The 26,035-nt window shown below is 48.6% G+C and overlaps 1 protein-coding gene across 1 annotated transcript in view; it reads right to left on the reverse strand.

Annotated features, from left to right (window-relative positions):
* LOC144111322 (ileal sodium/bile acid cotransporter-like) overlaps window positions 1-25,792 on the reverse strand; it is a 39,544-nt gene extending 13,752 nt beyond the window's left edge. The window contains exons 1-3 of the mRNA XM_077644586.1: window positions 25,310-25,792; window positions 17,361-17,898; window positions 7,904-8,140 (exon numbers count right to left, since the gene is read on the reverse strand). Coding sequence (XP_077500712.1) covers window positions 7,904-8,140; window positions 17,361-17,898; window positions 25,310-25,428 — 894 coding nt within the window. The 5' untranslated portion in view covers window positions 25,429-25,792. The remainder of the gene's footprint in view (window positions 1-7,903; window positions 8,141-17,360; window positions 17,899-25,309) is intronic.
* Between the last annotated feature and the right edge of the window lie 243 nt (window positions 25,793-26,035).

Consider the following 26,035-nt stretch of genomic DNA (forward strand, 5'->3'; position numbering starts at 1 on the left):
AAATAACTTCTGTAAAACGCTCCTGATGTTTACATGATCTCCATTCTCCCAAAACAGGTTTTATAGAATGTAGTTTGTTGTTTGTTCGTCTCATGCAACCTGCCACTTATTCTTAGGTAGAAGTAAATAAATTGGAGGGGACAGTTAGCTCCGCCGTAAGGGTATGAAGCGATAGGTTAATTTCCGTATATGCAGCAATCGGTGCAATCTATGCAGTGGTCAGAAAAATGTGTGCCTTATTAACACCTATGGATTTCTTGCGTGTCATTAGCGCAACGCCCCGTCTGGCCGATGTGCGATAAACAAGACAGTAATGAAAGCGCACATCTCTGAGCACTGCATAGTTTGCGCCCATTGTAAACCATTGCTATCACGTGAAAATTATGTACAGAAACGAGAAAAACTTCATTAAATCTCGTAGGCATTTTATATCATAAAAGCGGGACAAGATTGTGCGAGGGGCGCATCAATTGTTCTTTATAGCACCGAGATTGCCCTGCTTCGGCGCTTTGCCCGATACATTTTAGATGACACGTTTTTGAGTGCCTTGTACGGTTGCGCCTGTGCAGACATGTGGGTATATATGCTTCAAACTTTAATAAATTAGTTGTGAGTAGTGGCCTTAGCTGCCTATGTGCCATTAAACCCAACACAGCGTCTTCTTTCTGCTGTCCTCTCCAATCGCGCTAAATCATAAATATGAAGTCAGACTAACAACTAGCCCAAGAGCTATCTATTTTAAACCAGTAAGTTAATATATCATCTCTATGGCCGTCATGCAGTACGCTAAGGAAAATTGCTATTTGCCACTTAGGACGCTGCTTTCGCCTCCGAGGGATTTGGCACGGCCGTATAAGCGTGAACAATGAGGAGACGAAGTCCATTGCTCGTGAGAGGTCAACGAGTACGATGACAACAGCGAAGTGCATGTTAGTGTCCGGTGCCGCTTGCCCCTTGCTATTCTGCTCTTTGGCTGCCTCCCTCTGTACATATTTTTGCCCCTTTTGTGAATACATCTTCTCAGTACATCACTGAGCACCGATGTGCTAACTGTTGACGCTGGCGAAGTTTTTAAAAATGTTTTAAAGGACAAAAATCGGCCCATTATTGCGCATACAGTCGCGAGTAAAACAGATTAGCACTGCTGACGCGCCACAGGAGCTGCAGATAGCAGCGCTCGGCGCTGCGGTTACGAATATGCCGATAAAAAAAAGTGCTAGGTTTGTTCGCAAAGCACGACGCAGCGTGAGCCGGACAGTGCGATTTTTACCAATCCGGTGACGTCATTGTGCTAATCTTCTTTGCTCGCGAATGTACCATGTACGTTAATGTACCCTGCATTTATCTAAACGAAAACGAGCTCTGCCACTACGGACAAAGTGGTTACAAGGAATCGCATAAAAACCAAGCGTGAACATCGAACTCTCGTCAAAATCATTCAAGGTAACGCACGGAACTGTACAGCTGTTCTTGCTCCTGTATAGCGTCTGCAGAGCCAGCGAGACATCGTCTGGGACACTCCCTTAAGCTTCAAGACTGCTTCCCGATAACGTGACAGACTTGTCACGGTACTGTTTGTTGTATCGCTAGTGATATCAGCGGCTGTCATAGATAGCACCCACCTTGGAGTGTTTCGTCTCTGTGGCGGCCACTTTACTGACGAAATTCAGTGGAAACGCACCAGGCACTTCTTGAAGTGTAATATACCCATAGCATGCACAAAATCAAAGCTGGCCGCACAGTTTTCAGTCGTCAATTCTTAAAAATAAACTCACGTTTATCAGAGCAGCATTTCACTTCTTTGCTGAACGTTCGAGCGAAACCTAGAAGCCTACGGTTTCTCGCTTAGGTGATGATTGAAGAAGGAAACCAGCGCAAAAGACGAAGACACAGGAACAAGGAACACAGGACAACGCTGGACTATCGGCTGTATTTATTTGAGAAACGTTTCTCAAATAAATACAGCCGATAGTCCAGCGTTGTCCTGTGTTCCTTGTTCCTGTGTCTTCGTCTTTTGCGCTGGTTTCCTTCTTCAATAATGTACCGACTCGCCCAGCTCTCCACTCTACTAAATTAGGTGGTGAGCAGGGCCGGACAGACCTTTCGTGCGTTTTGAGAAATTCGTACTGATCAAGTAAATTTAGTTTACTGATGCCGATTGTTCTGTAACATGTTTATGGTTTATGGGGGGTTTAACGTCCCAAAGCGACTCAGTGAAGGGCTCCGGAAATTTCTACCACCTGGGGTTCTTTAACGTGCACTGACATCGCACAGTACACCGGCCTCTAGAACTTCGCCTCGATCGAAATTCGGCCGCCGCAGCTGGGATCGAACCCGCATCTTTCGGGTCAGCAGCCGTGCACCATGACCACTGGACCCCTGCGGTGCGGCTCTTCTGTAACGTGTATAGAAGCTGTGTCCACTACTTTAGTGCATGCAGGGAATGTCGGGCCGGTTTAATTTCGAGATCTGTATTCTTACAACTACTCAACACAAGCGCGAAGAGGACGTTACCAAGCCACGTAGAGGGTTTGGCTATGCACCCGCATTATGCCGAACCCATGCACTCGCGGTGACAAACCAGTCATACGAGCAGTGGGAGGCGACCATGACCAGCGAAGAGCCGGACAAACAGCTCTAGCTAGTCCGGATATAGTAGGTGAATCAGCGTTAACCAGCGGTGTCCTGGACTTGGGATGCCACCCTGACCTCCTTGTACCAACCTTCTACTCCCATTCCCTTTTCTTTTTTTTTGGTGCTAAACGTTTCAACATACAATCCGCGTAGAAGAGGATACGACGGATCTCTGGCCATCGTCTGTGCCTATATAGCGGATTTTATAACGTGGTTGGTCATGTAAGCACAAATCTTGGATTAGCTGGGCGAAACCCCAACACCATGATAAATCAACCGACAGATCTTTCTGACCATAATGCTATTTGGGTATACACCCCGTAGGGCTCATGCATCGCATGGAGCATGTGAATGTCATGTCCTGTCAGGTATTCAGATGGGCTACTTAGAGTTGCTTAAAACATGGATACTGTTGACAAACAAACGCAGGTCGTAGTCATCAGTAGTTAACTGCGCCGCTCCAGAGTGGCGTCTTCGTCTGTAAGTCCAAAAAAGGGTCGTAGAACATAATACCTAGATTTTGGTCGCGTGTTTCGTGACAAACATTTAAAATCTCCGGCCAACAAGCTCTGAACCTTCGCCCGTTGGATTAGAGCAGGAGAGGAGAGAAGGGACTAATTCTTGTCAGCCAGGTCACTGCCGGGATCTACGGTTAGCCACGGTACACGTGTCTGGCCTGTTCTTTCGGCATGTATGAAGCGTTCCTGTTTATGAAGAGTTTCTGCCGATTTTCGTACACCCCCAAACAGAGAGGCAAACATTTCTCCTTCCGGCAGTCTTGCGCTTTAGTGGTCTGGCACTTTTAGTCGCCATTGCCCACATTTAGCCTTTGTGTTTGTCGGAAGCCTGCGCCGGCCGCAGTGAAACCAAGCACAAACAAGTGTGACTAGGTAACCAGGCGGCAACTTGATGTGATATCCGGTGGTAACCATGTGGCGGTCGTGTGTTAACCTGGTAGTAACCGGTGGTGTCTGGTGGTGACCAGGCTGTAACCCGGAATGATATCAAGTGATAGCCATGAGGTAACCGGGTACAAACCTGGTGTGGTAATCAGGTGGTAACCTATTGCGGTAAATTGCGGAACACACCATGCTAGAGCCCATTCATATTTGGCCTAACTACGCAAATTGGCTGCCATTTTTTTATAGCATATTTATGTCCATCGGTCACCAGCTTCCAAAAGCGAAAAGCAATGATTTTTTGACCAGCGCCCATCAGCAGCGGACGCGGACCGCTTGCCTCGATCCTGACGTGGCGTTGCATACTACTCCATCTGCACGCCAAATCAGTTATTCTACAAGTAATACGTACTCCCCGGGCTCGAGTGAATTCTTTTGAACGTTTAACTGAGATTTCAAGTTAAAATTCAGAAGCGGAGGAATTTTTTCATTCCTAGTAAAACTGCTCCAATATCGAATTTTTCTCGAAAACGTCCTGAAATTTCCCTTTCTACTCTTAATCATGATGTGCGCGAAATTTTCTTCCCACCTTGATCACGACACATTTGGCAAGGCTATCCCGGAGTCCTCAAAAATAGTGAAGCAGCTGAATCTGCTGCGTAGAAGTGCAATCACCGTCTGCATATCTCGCATGAAAACTTCTTACGCGGCCTGTCTTAACAAGAAATTTCGTGAGCAGTGCTTCCTGCGATTCATAAAGCTATCCTTTGATGGTTGATGATGGTTATGAATTTTTTTTATGGCGCAAGGGCACCTATGGCCAAAGAGCGCCATGGCACAATGTATTTTCGACTTCTCAAGGTGGGGTCATAGATCCATTTCCCAGGCATTTCACCCTAAATTAGCCGAGCACCAGACAAGGGGAAAGCGTGTACCATTGCATCACCGGTGGGTGCCCGGTGGCACTGGGCATCGAACCCCGCACCTCCCGCATGCCAGGCGGATGCTCAACCACGCGGCCACGGCTGCGTCACTGAAGCTATCCTTTATCCAGGCTATACCCAATACAGCACGCAGTTGTAGCCCGGCTAGTCACCAAGAGCGAGAGAGAGAGAGAAACAGAAAGACTGAAAGCCTAGAACGACCCGAAACAGGCATGGATTGCGATTCCCCAGGCGGCGCGTAGGAGCACTCGATGAGGGAAAACAAACATTCATCCCCGAAAAAAACAAAAACAAGATAAGTCACGTCCACCGGCCCCATCACAACTGACAGGTTCGATGGCGAAAGACACGGGTGCACACATACTCCAGGTGTCACGCGCGCTTAGTGGCGGGGTCGGAGATTAGACACCGCATTGTCGCCCTGTGGGAACGGAGGCTCTTTTCTCCGACGCGTACTTTCAACTCCAAGGTTTCGGCAGCCTGAATGCAACGAGTGGTACCTCTGACATACGGTCAACTTTGCCCGTACTTCGGGTTGCTGGCAAGCAAACGAGGCCGTCATTTACCGCTTGCAATCTTTTAAAGAAACCCATGCTGTACCACACGGCGATTCGCCAATCATACAATTAGAATGACCGAAGCATTGATGTTTGTGTATAACCCTGGACATAAAAAATAAGGCAGTTATTTTCCAGCCTCAAGTGTACTCGGGGTGGACGCTTTTTGTTCGCAAGATGGGATGTGTGACCACTTTCATATAGTCGTTATGTACGTGGCGGCGATTGAAGCATTCGCTCTAATAGCTATCAACGTAGAATGAGTTAGTAATCACGAGTCTGTTCGAGCACGCATTTACTGTTTTTATATGGAGTCCTGTCGAGTGCGCCACAACGTTGCGCGGGCATGTTTGTTTGCTCGCTGTGGCATTGTGGGCATGCAAGTACGTTTACGGCGCACCTATAGAGCGGCACAAAGTGGTCTTTTCCATTGAAACGACTTCAGAAGTCTTGTAGCTGGTATTGACCAGCACCTATAGCGTACATGCACGTGTAGAGTGATGCACACCACCAGTCAAATGCTCTTCATCGTTCCGGCCACAGCTATGACACCTCGTTGTTGCATCTAGAAAGGCACAACCATGGCGGCGCACGTTGGCTTGTATTCGCTTCAATTTGCAAATTCAGTTTTTTGACGGCGTCATGCGCAACGATCGCGACTGCTCAAAATCTCCGCCATGACTACTAGCTCCAGTTGGGTAATCTTCCATGATCATGGCATAGCGCGGCCTGTCTACAGCGCGCAGAAAATGCTCTCGATTCCCTGAAAGAGACGGAACTTATCTCTTCCTGCGAGACAACTTAACTGCCAGTGCGCCTGCACGCGTGTCTATCGTTAGACGTGCACGTGATCGATGATAATCAACGGTGGTTTTTTGTACGATCCCCCAAGAGACCAGCCTGACACCGATAGAAGTGATTGCCTGTCGAGCTTTTTCGCACTGCTTGACCAGAGTCGCAAAGAAGGTAAACCTTGTCACTCGAAGGGTGGCTTAGGCAAAGGGCATGTGATAAGCGCCTCCGGCGACATCACGATAAAGAATGGCGAAATAGATATCCCAGCTTCACCTCTTCACACTTCTGTGTACCTATTGTGTGCATTAAGAGTGAGGAGCGCCGGCAGCCAACGATCTCGAGGTGGCAAAGAAACATTTTTTAAACACATTAAACATTGGATCATGCAAAAAGTTCCACGGGATGTCAGTGCATGTTGCCATCGGTGCAGTTCAAGCGCAACGATGGCGTTGTTCTCTTCCCCGGCAAACTTTCACTCTTCACTTTGTTTTCTCCGAGGGGTTTTTCCGTCCGCTAGATAACCCTACTGCCCCTGTTTGTGACGTGCGAATGTGGTGTATCAAGTGTATGTCTGCTCGTAATCTATGCTGAAACAAAATCCCTTTTGTCGTGTTTTGACTGCAGGGAAATTTATGAACTTGTTGGCTTTCCGTCTCTGCTTTTCTGCAAAGTATCGCGTGCAAATAGACGCTTACCTATCGTGCACAGGAAGTCAACAAGAAGATAGGGCGAGCGGATGCAGCATCCTTTCAATGAACACGTCACTTATCCTGTGTTACACGTGATCTGAAATGCGACACAGGTGTCACAATAGTGCTGGATGCAGGAACGTCTAGTGTGTGTTTTATAACGTGTATCTTGTTCAAAATGACGTTGCCATGTAGAAAACACGAGAGGACTTTGCTTACGCTATCGCCCTAGCCCATCGAAAGCCTTTCTTTCACCAACTAATGTGCAGGGAAACCAAATGTCATCCTAAGAAGAGCTTAGTGCGCTACATTGTGCTATTTTCCGTCGAGTTTGTGAGCCGAAGTCCTGCCGGTCAAACTGATCGGAATTAATTATTGGCCACTCTTTATGTTCATTGATGATTCGCGAACTGAAAAGTTGCTGCAAAGAAAACGGAACAGGTTCCATTGGCAGGAGAGGGAAAGGAAATATCAATGTTGTAAGCAGCTGCGTTTTCTGCTGTTCAGTCAGCCGCAGGTTCTGGAATAGAAATGAGCTCGGTGCTATGAGTTCATTCTTTGTGGTATGACTGCGCTTACCTCTGCTTAACATTTGTCGCGGCATGTTGGCCTTCTTCAAGGCATTCGGCGTACGCTGAAGCATCTAGGCCATTGGACGCTAGGTGCACAGGACGTCTTAGTGCCTACAGTTGCTCCAGCGATCACCAGCTGGTTCAAAGCCCTTTCAGGTGTGCCATCGAGGACAAGTGAACAAACTGAGCTAAATCTTGACAGCAGTTTTTAAGCTGTGGTAAAGCCCATCAGTAGAGGAATCACTCTTAATCCAGCTGATCGCGGCAATATGGCTACAAAGGAAAGGTGGGAGCTCACAACCTTCGTAATTGTAGAAATATTCGTCCATGTCCGTTGCTGAACGCTGGGACCACCGACTTCTCGTGCTAGTCACTCTAGCAACTAAGATAACCACGAAAGCTAGCAGATAACCCGGCGAGACCGATTGATCAGTAACTCCAAGTGGAAACGGACTTCGTTCAAGGTATATGGTGAATCGCCCTAAGTAGCAATTCATTCAACGAAACGGGTGCGATTGCTTTGTTGATTGTAATCTACTCTACCTTCGGCGATTTCTTCATACCTTGGATTGAATGCATTTGACTAAAACAAGCCAATACTTGTCATGCTCTGCTTCAGCCCTAAACAACAGGAATTTGTCGCACTACCGAGACCACGGCAAGAGTGCTCAGAAAGAGGGGGGGGGGGGGAGACGTTTCTATAAATTACATGCTTAGACTCCGGCCTGATAAGTCGAGAGCCTGACAGCAACTAAGTGTCCTTTGTACGGGAGTGGGGGCAGGCAAGCAAGCAAGCGTGAAACAAGTACTCACGAGGGGCATAAAAAGGAATTGGCAGGCGCAGCCCAGGAGCGGCGGGAGCGGTTTCTTGAGAGTTTTCCAGATGAGTCCAAGGTCGATCTGGCAGCCCATGCTGATGTAGTTGATGGACACGATGGTGGCGATAAGGAAGGGAAATGAGCTCTGAAGCGCCGTAGGGACACGGTGCACAGCGACCAGGTAACTGTTCTCCGTGCAGTTTGTTTCGCTGTCGCCTTCCAGCAGGCATACCTGCGAAAGTACCATGTGAGATGCATAAGAAGTATGCTTAGTTTGTACTCAGTAAACAAATTCATTACTGCTGCTTCGTGAAAACAGAAAAAGGCGCTAAAAAGGGTGATCCGGAGAGGTAACTGGCTAGAAATAAGAGTACGCATGTCACTTTGGCAGCAATTGCTCGCTGCAAACTAACAAGCGTTCTTTTTAAACGTTTTCACCTGTGCTATGGGGGCACAGCCTGCTAGTAGCACATCTTAGCTGTATTTTGAGGAATTACATCACTGACAATGCGAAGTCTCAGGTGAAACATGCTGTACGTTTCTATAGCGCCCAAATTTTCTTTCTAGATTTCGCTGTTCTCAACAAACCGTTTTAAGTTACCGTGTCCTTTCAATTTGGCCCTGACCCATGTGTTTCAAGCCTAACATTGCTGCTGATGCAACCAAGACATGCTTATCGCTGTCTCCGTTTTCTCGACACACTGCAGGGGCGCTTTGTTTTGGGTCGCCGACAGACAGCGCAAGATAGGACGTTCTCGAACTGTGCTTGAAAACACTCCAGAGATACGTCTTCACCGTGGCCTGTGCCGCGGACGCGCCTTACGCCTCACATGTACGGCGCTCCTCTGCGACGGCAATGGCAAGGCCGTGTTTACCCGCACAGCTTCCAGATCGCGTAACGCTGACTGCTTATCTCGCTTTCTGGGAAAATACACAAAGCAGGTTCTTTTCCACCTTGAGAGGGCCACAAGCACCGCCGTGCTTGAAATCGAGTGCGCTCTACGTGTTCTTAGTTTCGCCGGCAGGCACACGAGGGCTTCTTATTGTCTCACGGAACTCCTTGTGAAGCAAGTGCCGTCTTTGTGGGGGCTTGACTTGCTAGGCAAATATCTATTCTCTTAAAGTGGGGTAGCTCTTAAACGGCCACTTCAATGGATTGCCTTGCCTCTCGGTTCGCGGGAAGTTTTATGTGGACAAGGTAAGGTATCAGCCAGAAAGCTCTGAAAAAAAGGGATGTCTCGAATGATTTTTGTTCATATTTCACGCTCCTAGTGTGTCAACTGTAAAACATTTATAAGCATAAAATTATTTGTTTTCATGCTTCAGTGCCCTCGTGTAAAACTCTTAGCAGATAAAAATACTAAAAATGTGTAGCGACTAGAGTCAGTACGCTTAGAGAGAAGGTGATCGATAAGTTTTCAAAGAGTTATCTTGACTGATCGAGGAGTTGTCGAGGAGTTGTCGAGGAGTTATCGAGGAGTTGTCGAGGAGTTATCGAGGAGTTATCGAGGAGTGATCGAGAGTGATCGAGAGTGATCGAGAGTGATCGAGGATTCATCGAGAGTGATCGAGGATTCATCGAGAGTGATCGAGGATTCATCGAGAGTGATCGAGGTGTTATCGAGAGTGATCGAGGAGTTATCGAGAGTGATCGAGGAGTTATCGAGAGTGATCGAGGAGTTATCGAGAGTGATTGAGGATTTATCGAGAATGATCTAGGAGTTATCGTGAGTGGTAGAGAGTGATCGAGGAGTTATCGTGAGTGGTAGAGAGTGATCGAGGAGTTATCGATGAGTTACCCAAAGTGATCGAAGCCAATGAAATTGTACTCTAGTACATATTCTTGTGCCACTGGTGTAAAAATCCCTATAAGGACTGACATTATTTCGAAATTTAAACAAAAGAACGCGCATATTTCACCGCTATCCTACAGCAGCAACTACTTCGCGATGCCCACTGCCACCACTGCCACGCACTGATAACGCACAAATACGTCACGATTTCTTCGCAGCTCTGATCACTATTTGAGTTTAACGGCGCAAGGACAGTTTTGCCAAAGACCGCCATCAGTTACGTTCTTGGTTTTCACGACGTCAAGTTTTCAAATTATCCTCCCCAGAGCAACCGAACACCAACTTACGGGAAAGCCCAGCTGTACCTATTCGAAAACCTCGAAGTGCAAGGTGGCACTGAGGATCGTATCCTCTCCCTCAATGTTAGGAGGTAGCGTTCAAACCACGAGGTCGACGCTCCCTGTCTTTCTTGTTTGGCTGTCCAAACTAACTGAACGCAGATCTGTACAGAGCCAGGAGCATTCGTAAGAACTCCGAGCGCAAACAAGCTTTGCGTGCTGTTTGAACGCGACGCTCGTGTTGAAAGGTCGACGTCCGCACCGTAGCCTTTCTATAAGGCGAGGTCATCGGAAGCAGCAGTATGCTCTCTTCCAGAGTGCTAATGGTGGCAGTGGCTGGAAAGCGGCCACACAAAGTGGTTTTACCCGAGACCCTCGAGTTCGTCAGTCGCTCGTCGCCGAGATATCGGTGCTTCGAGAACGCCCGTATCATTTGCCACGCTGCCGCCACGCCTACGACGTGACATCGTGGTGCAAGAGCATGGCACTTATCTTCACTCTACGCGTGCGAGGTTCAGCCGCTGTGATTGCTACTGTATTTTCTTTGCGGTTTCTTGGTTTCTGTGTACCGCTGATAACAGCAATCTGCCCTTGTTTCGAAAGTACCTGTAGGGTCGTTGTGGGCCCAGGTACTCTGATCGTACCAAGCAGATTATTTGAAAATATTGATAAGGTGAGCAGATGACTGATGCGCGAGCGGAGGCACAATGACAAGAATCCTTTAAAACAAGTTTTCTTTGCCAAGCCACTGGAGTCTGCGTTCAGTACAGAGAGATCGGATGTCCTTAGCCCGCAATTTGTTATTGGAAGCACGCCACCACTGCGGTTGGCGATACAGACTCCACATTTAGGCAGTGAGATATGGTTTCCCGTCATTGTTTAGAAAGGGGACATGCGATTAGCATGTGGAGTATGTGTCGCTGTTTTGCTTTTTGCACACTCGAAGATTGGCAACAGACTACAAGTTGTCTTGGGGGCGCGTTTTTCAACAGTGCATCGCAAGTTGCCCCTAGATCATGGCTGATATCAGAAAAGCCATGGTGTCTAAGGGGCTGCAACCAGGGGTTGGACTTTTTGGTTTTCAATTTTTGAAAATTCGGCGCACTTTTTTCCGTGTTTATTTTATAACCCAGGTTTTTGTTGTTTTTTTCGGCAAATAATAATTTCGCCGAATGAATTACTGACCTTTTGCTGCCATTTAACGCGTGCACGTGACAGGCACGCCGATGTGTGACGCTCACTCTTTGGTGCGGCTAGTGCCCTTTCTGGCTCCACGGTTTCGGGTTTGGCCATGTGCGACCCCGAAATTGCTTGCGCTACTGCGGCGACGAAAATGGATTTTTCGAAAACCTGATTTTCGAAAAGTGATATTGATATTACTTACGTTGGCTATAATCCTTTCAATAAACAAGGAGCCTAACGGTAACACTTGAAAAGTTGACTATTCAATATTAGTTATTGTTTTGTATTTATGAGGTTTAACGTCCCAAAGTTTGGTTTATGGTGTTTACGTCCCAAAGCGATTCAGGCTATAAGGGACGCTGAAGGGCTCCGGAAATTTCTTACCAACTGGGGTTCTTTAACGTGCACTGACACCGCACAGTGCACGGGCCTCTAGAATTTCGCCTCCATCGAAATTCGACAGCCGCGGCCGGGATCTAACCCGCGTCTTCCGGGTCAGCAGCTGAGTGCCATAACCACTGAGCCACCGCGGTGGCGCCCCAAAGTAATCCAGGCTATGAGGGACGCAGTAGTACAGGGCTTCGGGTAATCTCGCCCACCTGGGGTACTTTCACGTGCACTGAAATCGCACAGTGCACGGGCCTCTAACATTGCACCTTCATCGAAATGCAACCGGCACGGCCGGATCGAACCCGCGTCTTTCGGGTGAGTATCCGAGCACGATAACCACTGAGCCACAGTGGTGGCTCTCAGTATTAGTTACCAGCCTGCTAGCACGTGCTACGTAGATGTTCGGTAGAAAAAATGCTTATGTATTGCGGTATAAAATTGCACTTCAAAACGAACATTCTTTTTTATTCCGCTTCTCAATTAAACCTTGTGACGCACGAGCGAAAAGAACTCTGATACCCGTATGGAAAGAAGTGGGCGAGTAGTTTTACTTCTAGCATCCGCGAGCAAAAAAACAACAACAAAAACTTTTGACGTCGCGGTTAGCTTGAGAAAACAGCAGTTGACAGCGACACCTGTATTTAACTTTCGGCCTCTTCTAGCTTACAAAAACTGTTTTCAGTGAGAGGAGCCGCTTTGTCGTTAAGATGAGTTATCTATAGAGACCAAGAAAAACTCCGGCTCTGGGTATCGACCATGTGGCCCCGAGCTGTGGTTTAGCAATGGATGTGACGCCCTGCTGCTCTGGGGGCATGGCGTCATTTCAAGGAAGCCATGGCGGCTGAGCCTGTATAACGAAGACCTCTCACGAAACCCTTCGGCGGATTCTGCAGGAGACACCTGGCAGCAGCCTTTCCGGCCCTTCCTAACAGCAGACAATCGATCGGCGATAACACCCAAACTACAGGAATCCAACGTCTGCCTCCCCCTCTCTTTCCACTGGAATTGTTTGAATGTTATCATTGGCGAGGCCCTTCGGGCCCGCGGCTCTTATCAGTGCTTTGTCTTGCGTCCTCTCACCTTACGTTACGTTCAACAGGCGTTATCTCCGCGAGGTTTTCTCATTTGCTTTCAAGTGTTACTTTCGCAGTGGCGCTTCAACGTCGCAAGCAATGTGCAACCGCAGTGGACTCTGCGCACACCGACAACTGCCCATGGGAGTGGGCATCCGGTTGAATGCGCCTAACAGTCCTACGGCTTTGAGTACGAAGGGCGTAAGCACCGATACAAATAAGCGGATATGGCGCTCCCCCGATGACCTAGCTCTTTGATCGTGTTCAGTGAGTAGTGTAAAAGAGCGGGTTAATGTTTAGCGGACGCTTCTGGTATTCAGTGCACTTTCGAATGTACAGTGCACGCTTGAATCTGGAGCAGAAGTTTTGAAATCAGTGTGCCCATTTTAACTTCAGTGCGTGTTTAGTGTTTAAGTGTACGTTTTACCGTGAATGCGCATTAAAGTATTACGAGAATTTTTAAATATGTTGGTAGCAAAGTAATTGTTGAGTAGAGGTTTAAATATTTACTAGCCTGAATTTTGAGTGGAGAGATGCCCGACTCATGAATTGACCTAAACATTAGAGCCCATGTCTAAATGCACATTGGGTACTCGTTTAAATGTTGAATAGACGCTTGCAAGCTGAGTATAGACATTTAAGTGGAGTCGGCTGGTAGCCACATAGAAAGATTATCATGGCGGGTGCACTCACGGTGGACTCCAGTAGCCAGAACACAGCGCCAGATTCTGCAAAGCGAACGCCTACTCATTGTTGAGAGTGGTCACGCGCCAAACCTGTGACCTCTGACGTGCCAGCTCAATGTCCCTGGCCACTGACCCTGGTCGCGAAGCTGTTCCCACGAGAAGCCACATAAAGACAACCGTATTAAATCGTGTCGTGTTTACGTTTCCAGTACACTGCTCGACACTAGAGTGTCGGTCGTCTCTTGTGTATTTTAGTATATTATGGTACGGTAGAGTAAGTATCCTGTGGTATTGTATATTACAGTATGGTATGGTACGCTATGCTGTGGCATGGCATTTTGCGGTTTGTTGTGGTAAGGCATGTTGTACAGTACCTTGCTAGCGAGTTTTAGCACCGCCGTACGGTAAACGTGGAAGCTACGCTAACTGTTAGCGTGCGGCAAATGTGGCTAGGCAAACCAGGTAACGGTATCAACGGCAACGCGTTTCCGTATTTGCTGCACCGCTGTCCGGCTGCGCTAAAACTAATATTTGTTCGAGTAAAGTACGGTATGTTGTGGTTTTGTACGTTACGGTTCATTGTGCAACGCTACGGTATGGTGCGGTGCGGTGCGATATGGTATGGTGTGATATGATACGGCATGGTACGTTAAGGTTTGTTGTGGAACGGCATGGTTTGTGGTTTATGGGGCTTAACGTCCCAAAGCGACTCCGGCTATGAGGGACGCCGTAGTGAAGGGCTCCGGAAATTTCGATCACCTGGGGTTATTTAACGTGCACTGACATCGCGCAGTACACGGGCCTCTAGAATTTCGCCTTCATAGAAATTCCATCGCCGCGGCCGGGATCGAACCCGCGTCTTTCGTGTCAGCAGCCGAGCGCCGTGGTCAGCAGCCGAGCGCCGTAACTACTGAGCTACCGCGGTGGGTGGAACGGCATGGCGCGGTATGGTATATGTTATGGTATGGTAGGTTACGCTGTGTGTATGGTATATTATGGCTTGTGTTGATACGGTATGGTATAATATAATGTGCTACTGTACGTTTTAGTATGGTACGTTAAGATTTGTTGCAGTATGGTATGGTGTGGTATGGTACGCCACAGTACGTTAGTGTTTGTTGCTATACAGTATAGGTGGCATGGTATGGCACGTTATGATACCTGAATCTGGTATGGTATGTTTTAGCTCGGTAGGTTACGCTTTGTTGCGGTAAGGTATGATGCGATATGCTAAGGTATGGTATGCCGTGGTACTGTGCGTAATGGTATTGGGAGTTTATCCTGCGGCTCCACGTGGCCTATGAAAAGCGCCGTAGTGGAGAGTTACGGATGCCCGTGTGCGCTTGGTATGGTCATAGAAAAAACTGCCTCCGAACCTTCGGGAACCCGCAAGCAGAAAACAAAAGCTAACGCGAAAAAAGCATGGCAGTTCCTACTGACTATTCCATCTCCATTGTTGTCTGTTTCCAAGGACTACTTGTGTTTGCACAGGGAAATTTATTTTCATCGGCCATTACTTTCCCGCTACCTCACTGCACTCTTTTTCGACGAAATTTCACTAAGAGTGCTTCGAAATAATATTTAGTAAAAGCGCCACGATACGAGTAACGTTACTGTAAGCGTACTGTCCATTTTAAGCAAGAGAAAATGCAAATAAACCAGCGTCGCAATTTCACACAAGGGACCAAGCAGTCTGACTTCATCGAAATTAGCTGCGAACTTTGTAAAGCTGTGCGTAATTTATATAGAGTATCTCAGGGTTTTTCACAAATGAGCAAAGGGGACACGTTGCTCTTGGAACGAATTTTAAAAGAGCAGGAGGAATGCTTATAATGGCTAAAATACGGTAGTCTCTAAATTCTCGTTCTTCTGCACCTAAGTTGTGTCACGTAAGCACACTTTGCATATCGCTGCGCAGTCAGCAAAAGCGCGCGTAGCGCGCTCTGAAGCGGTTTGACGGTGACTGACCGAGCGTCGGCCCAGGCAGAGAGCCAGTTCGACGACTCTCCTCAGTTGGACGATAACTTGCTTTCCGGTGAACTACGGCGCATCATGGTGACGAAACCATGCTGATCTAATCTCGCATAACTTGAAATCTAGGAGGCTGTGGAAGATCCTCGTTTCACAATACTTGAAAACCATTTTCCCAACCCCCGCACCCATTTAGTTCCTTCTTTCGTGCGGTTATACCGCGAATTCTTCAGTTTCGCAGTTTGCAGAGAGAACGCCTAAAGAACAAGGAAATGGTAAAAAATAACAAACATCATGAAGCACTGCGCGAAAGAAACATTGGAGCCCAAAACAATTTCGCCTAAACACTACGCCGTTTTGGCCAAGCCGAGAAGAATCTGGGCTCCGTGCCACTATTGGCGATTCCGTTACATTCTCTTAACTGGCTTTGTCTCTGCATTGTCTGGTAATGATTTCTTTTATCTGCTTATTTATCTTCTTATGCGAGAAATTCATTTTTCTAGCCATCCCCTTTCTTTTAATTTGTTTTAAGCTATTTATACTTCAGTGGGAAGGGTATGGACGCCTTATTTTTTAATTGCTTTGAATAACTAGCGCCATATTAAAACAAACAGTAAACGCACAACCTTGCTGGATATTGACTGAATCCATGAAACCCATGTCCTGTTAATTGTCCTTGGCGTCATTGCAGCAGTGCGTAATCGGGAATGTAATTATTTTAAATTCACACCGATGTGGCAGAGTACAAGACGTCATTCAAACCTTACTTCTCGTGGCTTCAATGCAGCTTGGGCTAAACCTGCTGCCTCGGGAATATATTTCGCACGGCTGGCCAATGCACCATTACGTGGGTGCACGCCACGAGGACGAAATAAAGACTTGTTCCAAGCCAGTAAGCAAGGACGATTGAAAAAATAACCACGGGGTTAAGATTTGTCAAAAATTTGGCTGACGGCCCAAATCAAATCAACTTTAAGGTGCGCCGAAATGCTGCAGAGTTCAATCTCTTAAAGTTGATGCAGCGATAGAACATTATTCGTGTGTTTATCTTTTCCTCGTTTATTTCGCCACACTCCTGTTCACAGCACTTGGTTTCTAATCTGCACATCAGCCGAACGGCCATCGTCGCTGATACCGTATATGGAACAAAAGAAAGTTAAGAGGAATCCTGCGTTCCATTTTCGCTATGCACATAAGAGCTATTCTTGCATGCAAAGAGGTGGACAGGTCTTCCCCAGTATCTCTGCATTTGTTCGCTTGTGGCCTATGTTTCTGCTTCTGGGTATATGTTTTCACACCTCCAGTCAAGCTTCGCTTGCAATGAGAGCCAAGAACTACTTAATGCTCCGCTTCAGTTTTTCGATGCACCGCACGACAAACCCTTCAATGAAAACAATATTACTCGCGCATAGGCTAAAAATATTCAGGGCTGAAACGTTGAAGCATTTGAAGAATACCCTACAAAGTGAACCGCAGAGACACACAAACAGATAACTAAGCTACGCGGACAGCACAGTGACACCCTATTTAGCGCCAGAAAAATGTAGGATCAGTGGTGTGACCATGCATGACACATGCATGTCCAAACATGGGAGTACGCTCATGGAAACAGAAGCTGAACACAGGTATCCAGCCAGACACGTTTTCTTATACCTTACTGCTCCCGGTGCGGTGGCTCAGCGGTTAGGTCGCTCGGCTACTGAGCCGGAGTTCCTGGGTTCGAACCCGGTCGCGGCGGCCGCGTTTCGATCGAGATGGAACGCAAAAGGCGCCCGTGAGGTGTGCGATGTCAGTGAACTTTAAGATCCCCAGGTAATCAAAATTATTCCGGAATCCTCCACTACGGCACCTCTTTCTTCCTTTCTTCTGTCAGTCCCTCCTGTATCCCTTCCCTTGGGGCGCTGTTCGGGTGCCCACCGAGATGCGAGACAGTTGCTGCGCCATTTCCTTTCCCCCAAAAGCAATTTTCACTTTCATTTACCTTACTTCTGCTGCGTTGATGAAAGAAGAATCACCCACCTTGAAGTAGAGCTTGGTGTAGCCCACGAACACTCCATGGACGGTGACGTTGGAACCGGTGCCATTGGTCTCGGCATCCAGGTACACCTTGGACACCTCCACTGTGGCCACCTCGGTGTCAGCGCTCTTCACCGTGATCGTGCGGTTCGCGGGCGTCGCGAACGTCACCTGCACCACGACTTCCCGCTCTTCTTCGACGTCAATGCGCTGTGGCGGTGTGAAGAGCACAATGGTGTCGTTGTTCCCGGCATTGCTCCCGTAGGAGCCGCCCCCGTTGGCAAGCCCTTCTTTTTGGACTTCAACAGCCTGCTTGCTTGGCGCGGCGTCACTGTTTATGATGAATAAGTCGTGAGTCCTGTTGACGTCAAGACTAGAAGCCAAGACCAGAAGCGCGGTCCAGGACAGCAGGCACAGGACGGCGGCGGAGCAATGGCAGACGTGCATTGCGGATGAAGGAGTGCGTGGTCTGTCCCTCCGCCGTTCGGCAAGGGAACTGATTGTCTCGGGAGCCCCCGTTGGCTTCCGGAGGCGTTGGAGCCTGAAAGGGACGATAGGCGGCGAGCGCTTCCATACGACGCGCCCATTGACCTTATCAGCTTCGGAAGATATCGCCATCACGGAAAACCGAAGCGTGCGTACTTGCGGGTCCAAGAGCGCGAGGCCATCTATTGTTGCTCAAACTTTTAACACGTGTACATTTAGCATAGCTGCACGTACACTCTAAAGCAGCGATTTTCTGGAATTACGTTTTCTAGTATATGCAATGAGCCTTAATATAAAATTTTCTGCCACCTTTTTTTCGTGCTAAAAGTTATAGTGGTGCTTCAATTCAAGTCAAAGTGCGAAGTTTGCTCACCGTACCATGTGAAGAAGGCATCAGATTTTTTTTTTTTGCTAGAAATCTTCGAATGAAATGTAAAGTATTCATTCTTCAGTGAAAGCTCATCGTGTAATTTCGCTATTTTGCTTTCACAGTGCTTTTCGTTGTGCTGTCTTATATTGTAACAAATAAGTGTTCTCGTGTCATGACTGCTCCCCCAGTGGAAAGAAAAAGGACTGACTGTCCAGTTCACTGCTGTTGATCGGCTGGACTATTGAAAAATGGTGAGAAATAGCTACGCTCGTTGCTAGCCTTTGTGAAGTCAGGACACTTTAAAAGGAGCAGTGCCTACTTCAGCGTACAGCTCTTGAACTCATGCCTAAGTGGGCTGCTGGGATGACGCGATGTTTTCGTACGCTAGCTTTAAGACCCGCTCTGATCAATTTCACCATCTTTCTGACTTGACCTACGTGGCCCCTCTAGTTGGCAGGTGGGCTACCTAAATCACGTCACCTTGTGAGGCCATCAAACCTGCCGACCGGATTTTGAACAAACCGCCCACCATGGCACATGACAGTTAAATTATTTCAGTTAATGATAAGTCGCGATGGGTTGCTCGGGAAGAGAAACCTGAGTCTCACAAGCCCAGTCGGTGGCAACACCTGCCATCGCATGGCAGCGGCGCATCGCTTAACTGCTGCTCCACTGCGCCAGGGGTGGTATGAGCACTCCCAGCGACATGTGAATGTAAAGTAGAGAATGATCAATTCCGCATATATGGGCATTAGCTCATTAACGCTATCGCGTCATACCCTTAAGGCGTCATATTCTTCCTTGAGAAACCTGGTGCATTTCATGTCCAATGACATATTGTGTCCAGTATCTGGCAGTAAACATGATTCGCCTGAGTCGTGTATGTTCATTTCGCGTGTCAAGACCTTTGTCTGTTTGTCCCCTTGTTCGTTCATGTATAACCTTATTATGTTATCAGAGTGTAATGACGCTGAGTTTTACGAGGGAAAACATGGTTCAGCAGTGGCAAACTCTTGACAGACGGCAGCCTCTTGTGTTTCATTATCACCATCAGCAGAAGACCACTCACGTCCACTGCCGCACAAATACTTCTCCCTTGTCCCGCCACTTTGACCCCGTCCTGGGCTAGGCTCGGCCACCTTATTCGGGCAAACTTCCTAATCTCATCCGCCCACTCGATAATCGATGGCCCTTAACGGCCATCGATTTTGTTGTCTTTGCATAATACAACACCGCCTCCCCCCCCCCCCCCCCCCGCTCATTTCTCCTTCTCGTTTCTTCGCTCTCTGCTCCTCACCTGCACTTGCCTCAGCCGCTTCGCTAGGCCTACCGCCGCCCGGAGCCTGAGACCCCACTGCATTCGCCTGCCTGCCATCCATCGTGTAAGCCATAGCCATGGATTCCTCCGCTCATGTACCGTCTCCGTCGCCTCTTACGCCACCGCCTCGTGAGCCCACGGTCTCCGCCCTCAAGCTCCCCGTCTTCTGGTCATCAGATTCGGAACTTTGGTTCCTGACCATCGAGGCCTTGTTCCGTCGGCACCGTGTCACTTCGCAGATGACCATGTTCGACCACGTCATTGGTGCGCTCACGCCTACAACTGCTGCGGTTGTTCGCGACGTCCTACGTTCTCCGCCTGCCGATAGCCCATATGGTCATCTTAAGGCGACGCTCAACCAGCGCACTTCTGAAACGGAAAAACGTATTCTGCAGCAGCTCCTTACCTCGAAGGAGTTCGGAGATCGCAAGCCTACCGAGCTGTTCTGTTGCATGAACGCCCTGGCTGGAGATCTGGCTACTTCACACGACAGCGCACCTCTGCGGGAACTGTTCCTGCAGCGCCTGCCTCCGCAGGTGCGCATTATTCCTATAGCGCATATTCGTCTCAGACCCTAGAATCTTTGGCCTAGCTGGCCGACAAGATTATGGACCTCGGTTTCCACTCCATGGCCACAGTTCATCGCCCTCCTGCCCCTTAGTTTCCCGGCGCAGCAGCTGACGACTGCTATGCGCGTCTCATCGCTGCTAACGAGGAACTGGCGCGGCATGTAGCGCGGCTTACAGCTGATGTTGCCGCCCTTCGGACGCGCCGGCCGAATTTCTCGTCCCCACCCCGCCGTGCCCTGTGCAGTCCTCCTGGCAAACCTTTCTCCGTCCCCAGGGCCCTTTGTTGGTACCACCGTCGCTCCAGCTCTCGCACATGCCAATGCCGCCAGCCCTGCGCCTATACGCAGGAAACTGTCGGGCCGAACACTGAAGGCGACCGATGTTCTTTGCCCAAGATCCAGTCGCCTCTTGCAACGTTACCGATCTTGTTACCAAGGTTCGCTACCTCATCGACACTGGCGCCGACATCTGTGTGAATCCTCCTACGTTGGCCGACCGATGCCGGCCTTCAAACTCGCCTCCTCTGACCGCAGTCAACGGATCGACCATACGGACATATATATGGTCAGAAGTCGGTGACTCTCGACAGCGGGCTCCGCCGCTCGGTTTTTCTCATCGCGGACGTGCGCTCGTCAATCATCGGCGCCGATTTTCTATGGCACAACAGGCTTCTAGTTAACACGCGGCAAAGCCGTATCCTGGATTCTGTAACGAATTTAGTCGTCCAAGGCGTTACATGCCGCTCTCCATCCGTCCGGCTCTTTCAGATGCACAGCTAGCACTGTGTGAAACGCCGTAAAAACTAAATAAGTCATTTGGGAGCGCTGCAAAACGGCTGCACTCACTTCACCTCACTCAATTATAATCGCATCGTAGGTTCAGAACGATGAAGTCGACTTTGTCTTCGGTAACCTAGCAACCACCGCCATCCCCTTCCATCTCTTGAATAAAATCTACTATCAAAATAGCCTCCTTCGCGAGCTGTGGATTAAGCCATATGATCTATATGATGCATCTATATGAGCCATATGATGCATCACCCATATGGTCTACAGTTACAGAAAAATGCATGATGTCCCTCGATAGAAAACTGCGATATATTTCCGCGAATTTATTTCATATGAGGACCCTTCCATGACCTTCCGTAGAAATCTGTTACTACTTTCATCGATCGCCGGTGTCGCTAGTTTTAAAACCTTTCTTACTGATTTGCTTTGAGTCGTGTGATTGCACATTTTCTTGCAACTTTTTGTTCAAGTAGAAAGAAATTTATCTTTCTAATGTTTACTCGTAGTTTGCCAATGTAATGCAACGCCTAGTTCAAAAATCCTCGGGTGGCGTGGCTTGCTTATGATTCCTATAGAGTAGCCCTAACAAGGCCCTAGAAATCAAAATGTCTCGATAGGTGAGGACAAAGGTCATTCTCACCCTGCCGAGATTTAGAGCCGCAGGGGTGCCCTACACTCCCACAACAAAACTGAAAACCAAACCGCATGGAATGAATTCTTTTTATCAAGGGTGTACATATCCTCAAGGCAAAACAAATAATCAGGCAGCACAATTTCCCTAACCTGCGGGAGGATGACATGTCAAGGTAGCGCCCACCGTGACGCCATTTTTTTCTACCTCGCCTCAAAAGCAACAGTCTCAGCCGTGACAATGGCCGACCTCGGTAAACTGATTGCGTCGCGGAAAGTCCTGTCAGAAGATGCTACGGCAAACCACGCCGTATCAGTGCGTATATACACACCGAGTTGCGCTCTTCTGGGCAACCACCGCCGGGACTCAACACATGTGCCAAGTGGCCTCCGGCTTACCCCCGTTGGCACTTTTTTATCGTTTATCTGCATTTCCGGCCCGTATTTGCCGCTAGTTTTTAAAGCGATAGTGTTAGGGGCTCCTCCAGCGGAAAACCATGCGTCGTCGTCGTCGCCTGAGTCTTCAGTGGGCCGCCTACCTCTCGCAACCAGTGATTTATGTAACAGCCATCTGCCACGGAGGGCAGTATGGTCACAGTCCGATGGGTAGGTTGTTATGACGTACCCTGTTGGCAGCACCTGCCATCGCAGGGAAGTGGCGCATCACTTAAATATTGCGCCGGGAGTGATACAAGGACTCCCAGGGATCTATGAATGAAAAGTATGGGCAATAATCCATTAACGCTATCGCATTCCACTATTAAAGGCAAAGCTTCAGCGTACCCCCCCCCCCCCCCCCGCCTTCAGCTTTTTCATCGAACGACTGCGAAACAGTGCTGTAACTTTTCTTACATCCTCCATGAATTCCTTTCAGAGCCGATCGCAGAGTTGTGTTTCTCAGTCACCGCTGACTGTTTACACATGAGGTTGTTAAATGCTTAGGAGTTAATGGAATTGCATGCTAAAGATAATTTTCTGTAGTACAGGATAGCGAATTTTTAAAGCTATCAATTTACAAAAGCGGAATGTTACTCATTTGTTGGAACCCACGAAACATGCACGCACACGCACACACACAGGTAAGAATAACGTATGCCCTTCTTTCGAATAAAAGTGCGTTCAAAAGCCATGAACAAAGGAGAGGGCGCAGTAACTCTCACTTCTCGGTGGGCACATCAACGGCGCCGTGATGGAATTGTTAAAGTATAGACTGAGAGAAGAAAGGGAGAAAGAACTGCCGTAGTGGAGAACTGGCGAATTATTTCGACCACGTGCGCCAGTATACCACAGCACACGGACTTTGTCTCGTTTCGCATCCACAGAAATGTAGCCACCGCCACCTGGATTCGATCTCAACATCCCAAACACCTGATCTGAGGTTGGCTCGCAAGCGCGTGAGAACAGCCCATTCGAGGAAGTCACTGCCTCAGGCTTGTAGCTTTTACTCCACAAACAGATCTGAAAGTGCATACCCGCAGAGGTGGCTCAGTGGTTGGGGCGCTCGGCTAGAGAGACGGAGTGACCGAGTTCGAACCCGACCACGGCTGCCGCGTTTCGATGGAGGCAAAACGCAAAGACGCCCGTGTGCTGTGCGATGTCAGTGCACGTTAAAGATCGCCAGCCCAGGTGGTCGAAATTATTCCGGAGCCCTCCGCTACGGCACCTCTTTCTTAAGCTGAACCCATTCCGTTAGCCTCCATGTTTCTGCCGCATAGGTGAGTACCGGTAAGATACAGCTGTTGTATACTTTTCTCTTGAGGGATATTGGTAATCTGCCATTCATGATCTAGAGAACCTGCCATATGCGCTGAGAGAACATGCCATAAGCCCTCCAGCCCATTCTTATCCTTCTAGTTATTTCCCTTCCATGATCCGGATCAGCGGCCAATACCTGCCCTAAGTATTCCTTCTACACTTCCAGCACCTCGCTACCAATTGTGAACTGCTGTTTCCTTGCGAGACTGTTGACCATTACTTTGGTTTTCTGTATGTTAGTTTTAAGACCTACCGTTATGCTCTGCGTGCATAACTCACTGATCATACGCCCGCCAGGGGAACTTCGGCCACCTGGAGTTTTTAACGTGCACTGACATCGCACAGTACACGAGCCTCTTACATTTCGCGTACATCGAAATTCGGCAGCCATGGCCGGGATCGAACCCCCGTCAAGCAGCATTTAGTTTAAGCTAATAAAAGCGGCAAAGAAATTAACGTAATAATATTAGACTACTCTTCTGTAATTGTTCGGCTACTTTTGGTGGGCTGTAGCTTACCACTGAAACCATTTACATTTCAGACGAATTAATCGTAATTGTATTCGGCAGCGAAAAAAATTTACTCTTGACAAAATTACATGCGGAGTAGCTGTCTCACTTCTCGGTGGCCACCTCAACAGCGTCGTGAGGGAGAAGATGAAGGTAGGAGTTAAAGGAGGCATAAGAAAACAAGCGCCGGAGTCGGGGGCTCCGGAATAATCTAGAGCAGGGAATACAGGTATAAGGCCTTGATTGTAATCAGCTCGGCTTCTTTAACGTGCACTGACAACGCACAATACATGACCGTCTTGCCTTTTGCCTTCATCGAAACGCGGCTAATTGAACTCGCATCATCGGGTTCAGAATCCGAGCGCCCCAGCCACTGACCTACCGCGGCGAGCGCCTGCGCGCGGGTGTTCGTTTTGTAGGGGACGCGAAATTGTTCATCCATTTCAGCTGCGCCTTAGCCGTCAGCAGGAGACTCCCGTGACCTGTCATGTCATCACAGCTGCCGAAGAACCCTCAGCTCCGTGTCATAAATCTTGGCGTCATGCTTCAAGCTTGCGCTTTAATTTGCAAAAAGAAGGAACTTGTTTTTGTTGCTCCTTTATGACGGACACGCCAGAGCGTGTTTTATCGCCTGTACAGGGGTTCCAGTGCCTTGAGTGAGCGCGTAATTAACACGACGGCGCCCACTGTAGCTGAATTTGTATACACAAATAAATGCAGTGCAAGTTGGCCAACTCAAATTCGCTTAAATCGGTGTTCCGGTTTACTGAAATTGACGCTCTAGTCCCATCGATATCTAGTGTATAAAAAAGACTCCCGTAATTCAAACAGCAAATAATTTTAGAACTTTTTCGATACCCGTTTATTAAATTTCCAAGGGTCATCTGCACCATCTACACTGTGCTTAAAGGATGTCCGCGAATTCCGCCCCATATTGCTTCGCTTGATTTAACACAAAATGATCACAAAGTTTCGCTCGGCGTAGGAGAAAGGAAAGTAAAAACGACAGCTTTGCCCCCCCCCCCCTACTTCTCAACCCCTAAAGTGGGCTTTCATATGGCCACAGACTACTAACTTGGATCTCAAGGCCGAAGACGGCATGTTTCACTGGCTAGTAGAGCAAGTATACTGCATGCTCATTGGTCAAGAAGTTATCGCGTCCACTCAGACCAATGACCTAATTCGATTTCCCATTTCAAGAGCCACCACGCATGCTCCAACTACGACGACAATGCTGTAAACAACAAACACAAAAAAACTCTATAGCACGAACAGGACTTTCGCCCTCACCGCCCACAGGTTAAAGATTCGGCGGATACCACAAGAGCCGCACTGAGTGGTCCCCTAGAAACCCACGGTATATTACCTATTCTTGACCCAGGGTGTACTACATCTTCAAGCATAATGTCTGTCGCGTGTAATTATCTCTGAGCCTCTCGTCCGCCCGTGTAGCCGCTTCAGAAGAAGTGGTCGCGACTAATAGCGCCGTTGAGCAAACATTCTCAAGTTGAAAAGCCTGGCACTAACCCAGAACACCGGGGTGACGACAGGTGTCCCGAAGACGCCCTTGGGACCCGCGCGAAGACGTCGACCGAGGGACACCCACTCGAGCCATCCAGTATCAGAAGTCGTCGTCTTCGTCGCATCCACAGTAAACGGCGAACACACTTGTCCGGGCGCTTTTAGCGGCAGCACAGGATGGGCGCAGGTTAGGAAGGGCCGTTATGGCAGCGCGATTTCCGTTTTTGCTCCGGCGTAGACGCACGCATACACTGGGCCGATAGCACGGTGGAGGGGGACCGAAGATAGACACTTAGGAAGTGGTTGTGCTTCCACGTCGCCTTCCCGTATCGCTTCGAGATCGCTCACGCACACGCGTCTACGGGCTGCTGCTGCTGCTCTTGCGGGGGCTCCCATCTTGCGCTCGGAAAACAGTTCGCGAAGGAACGATGTTCGCACGACTGGGCAGCTTGCGGCAGAGCGACGTCACCGCAGGGGGAAAGCCGAAGCGAATGCGGGAAGGATTGGGTTGCTGAATGCCGAGGATATTACGTCATCAGTGGCGGGCTTCGATGGACGTATCGGGTTCGCCCATTCTATTCAAAACCGAGCCTCCCTCTCGCCCACCTGCACTGTCGTCGAAGTTAGCCCCGCTTTGAGCGTGTGCACTACGCCTCTGAATGTGTCTTTTGTATACGTAACGGTATGTGGCCGAAGAAGGTGTCGTACTGAAATGGTCGCAATGGCAGTCGG

This window comes from Amblyomma americanum, chromosome 11 (genome assembly GCF_052857255.1).
Source record: "Amblyomma americanum isolate KBUSLIRL-KWMA chromosome 11, ASM5285725v1, whole genome shotgun sequence".
In the NCBI taxonomy this organism is placed as follows: domain Eukaryota; kingdom Metazoa; phylum Arthropoda; class Arachnida; order Ixodida; family Ixodidae; genus Amblyomma; species Amblyomma americanum.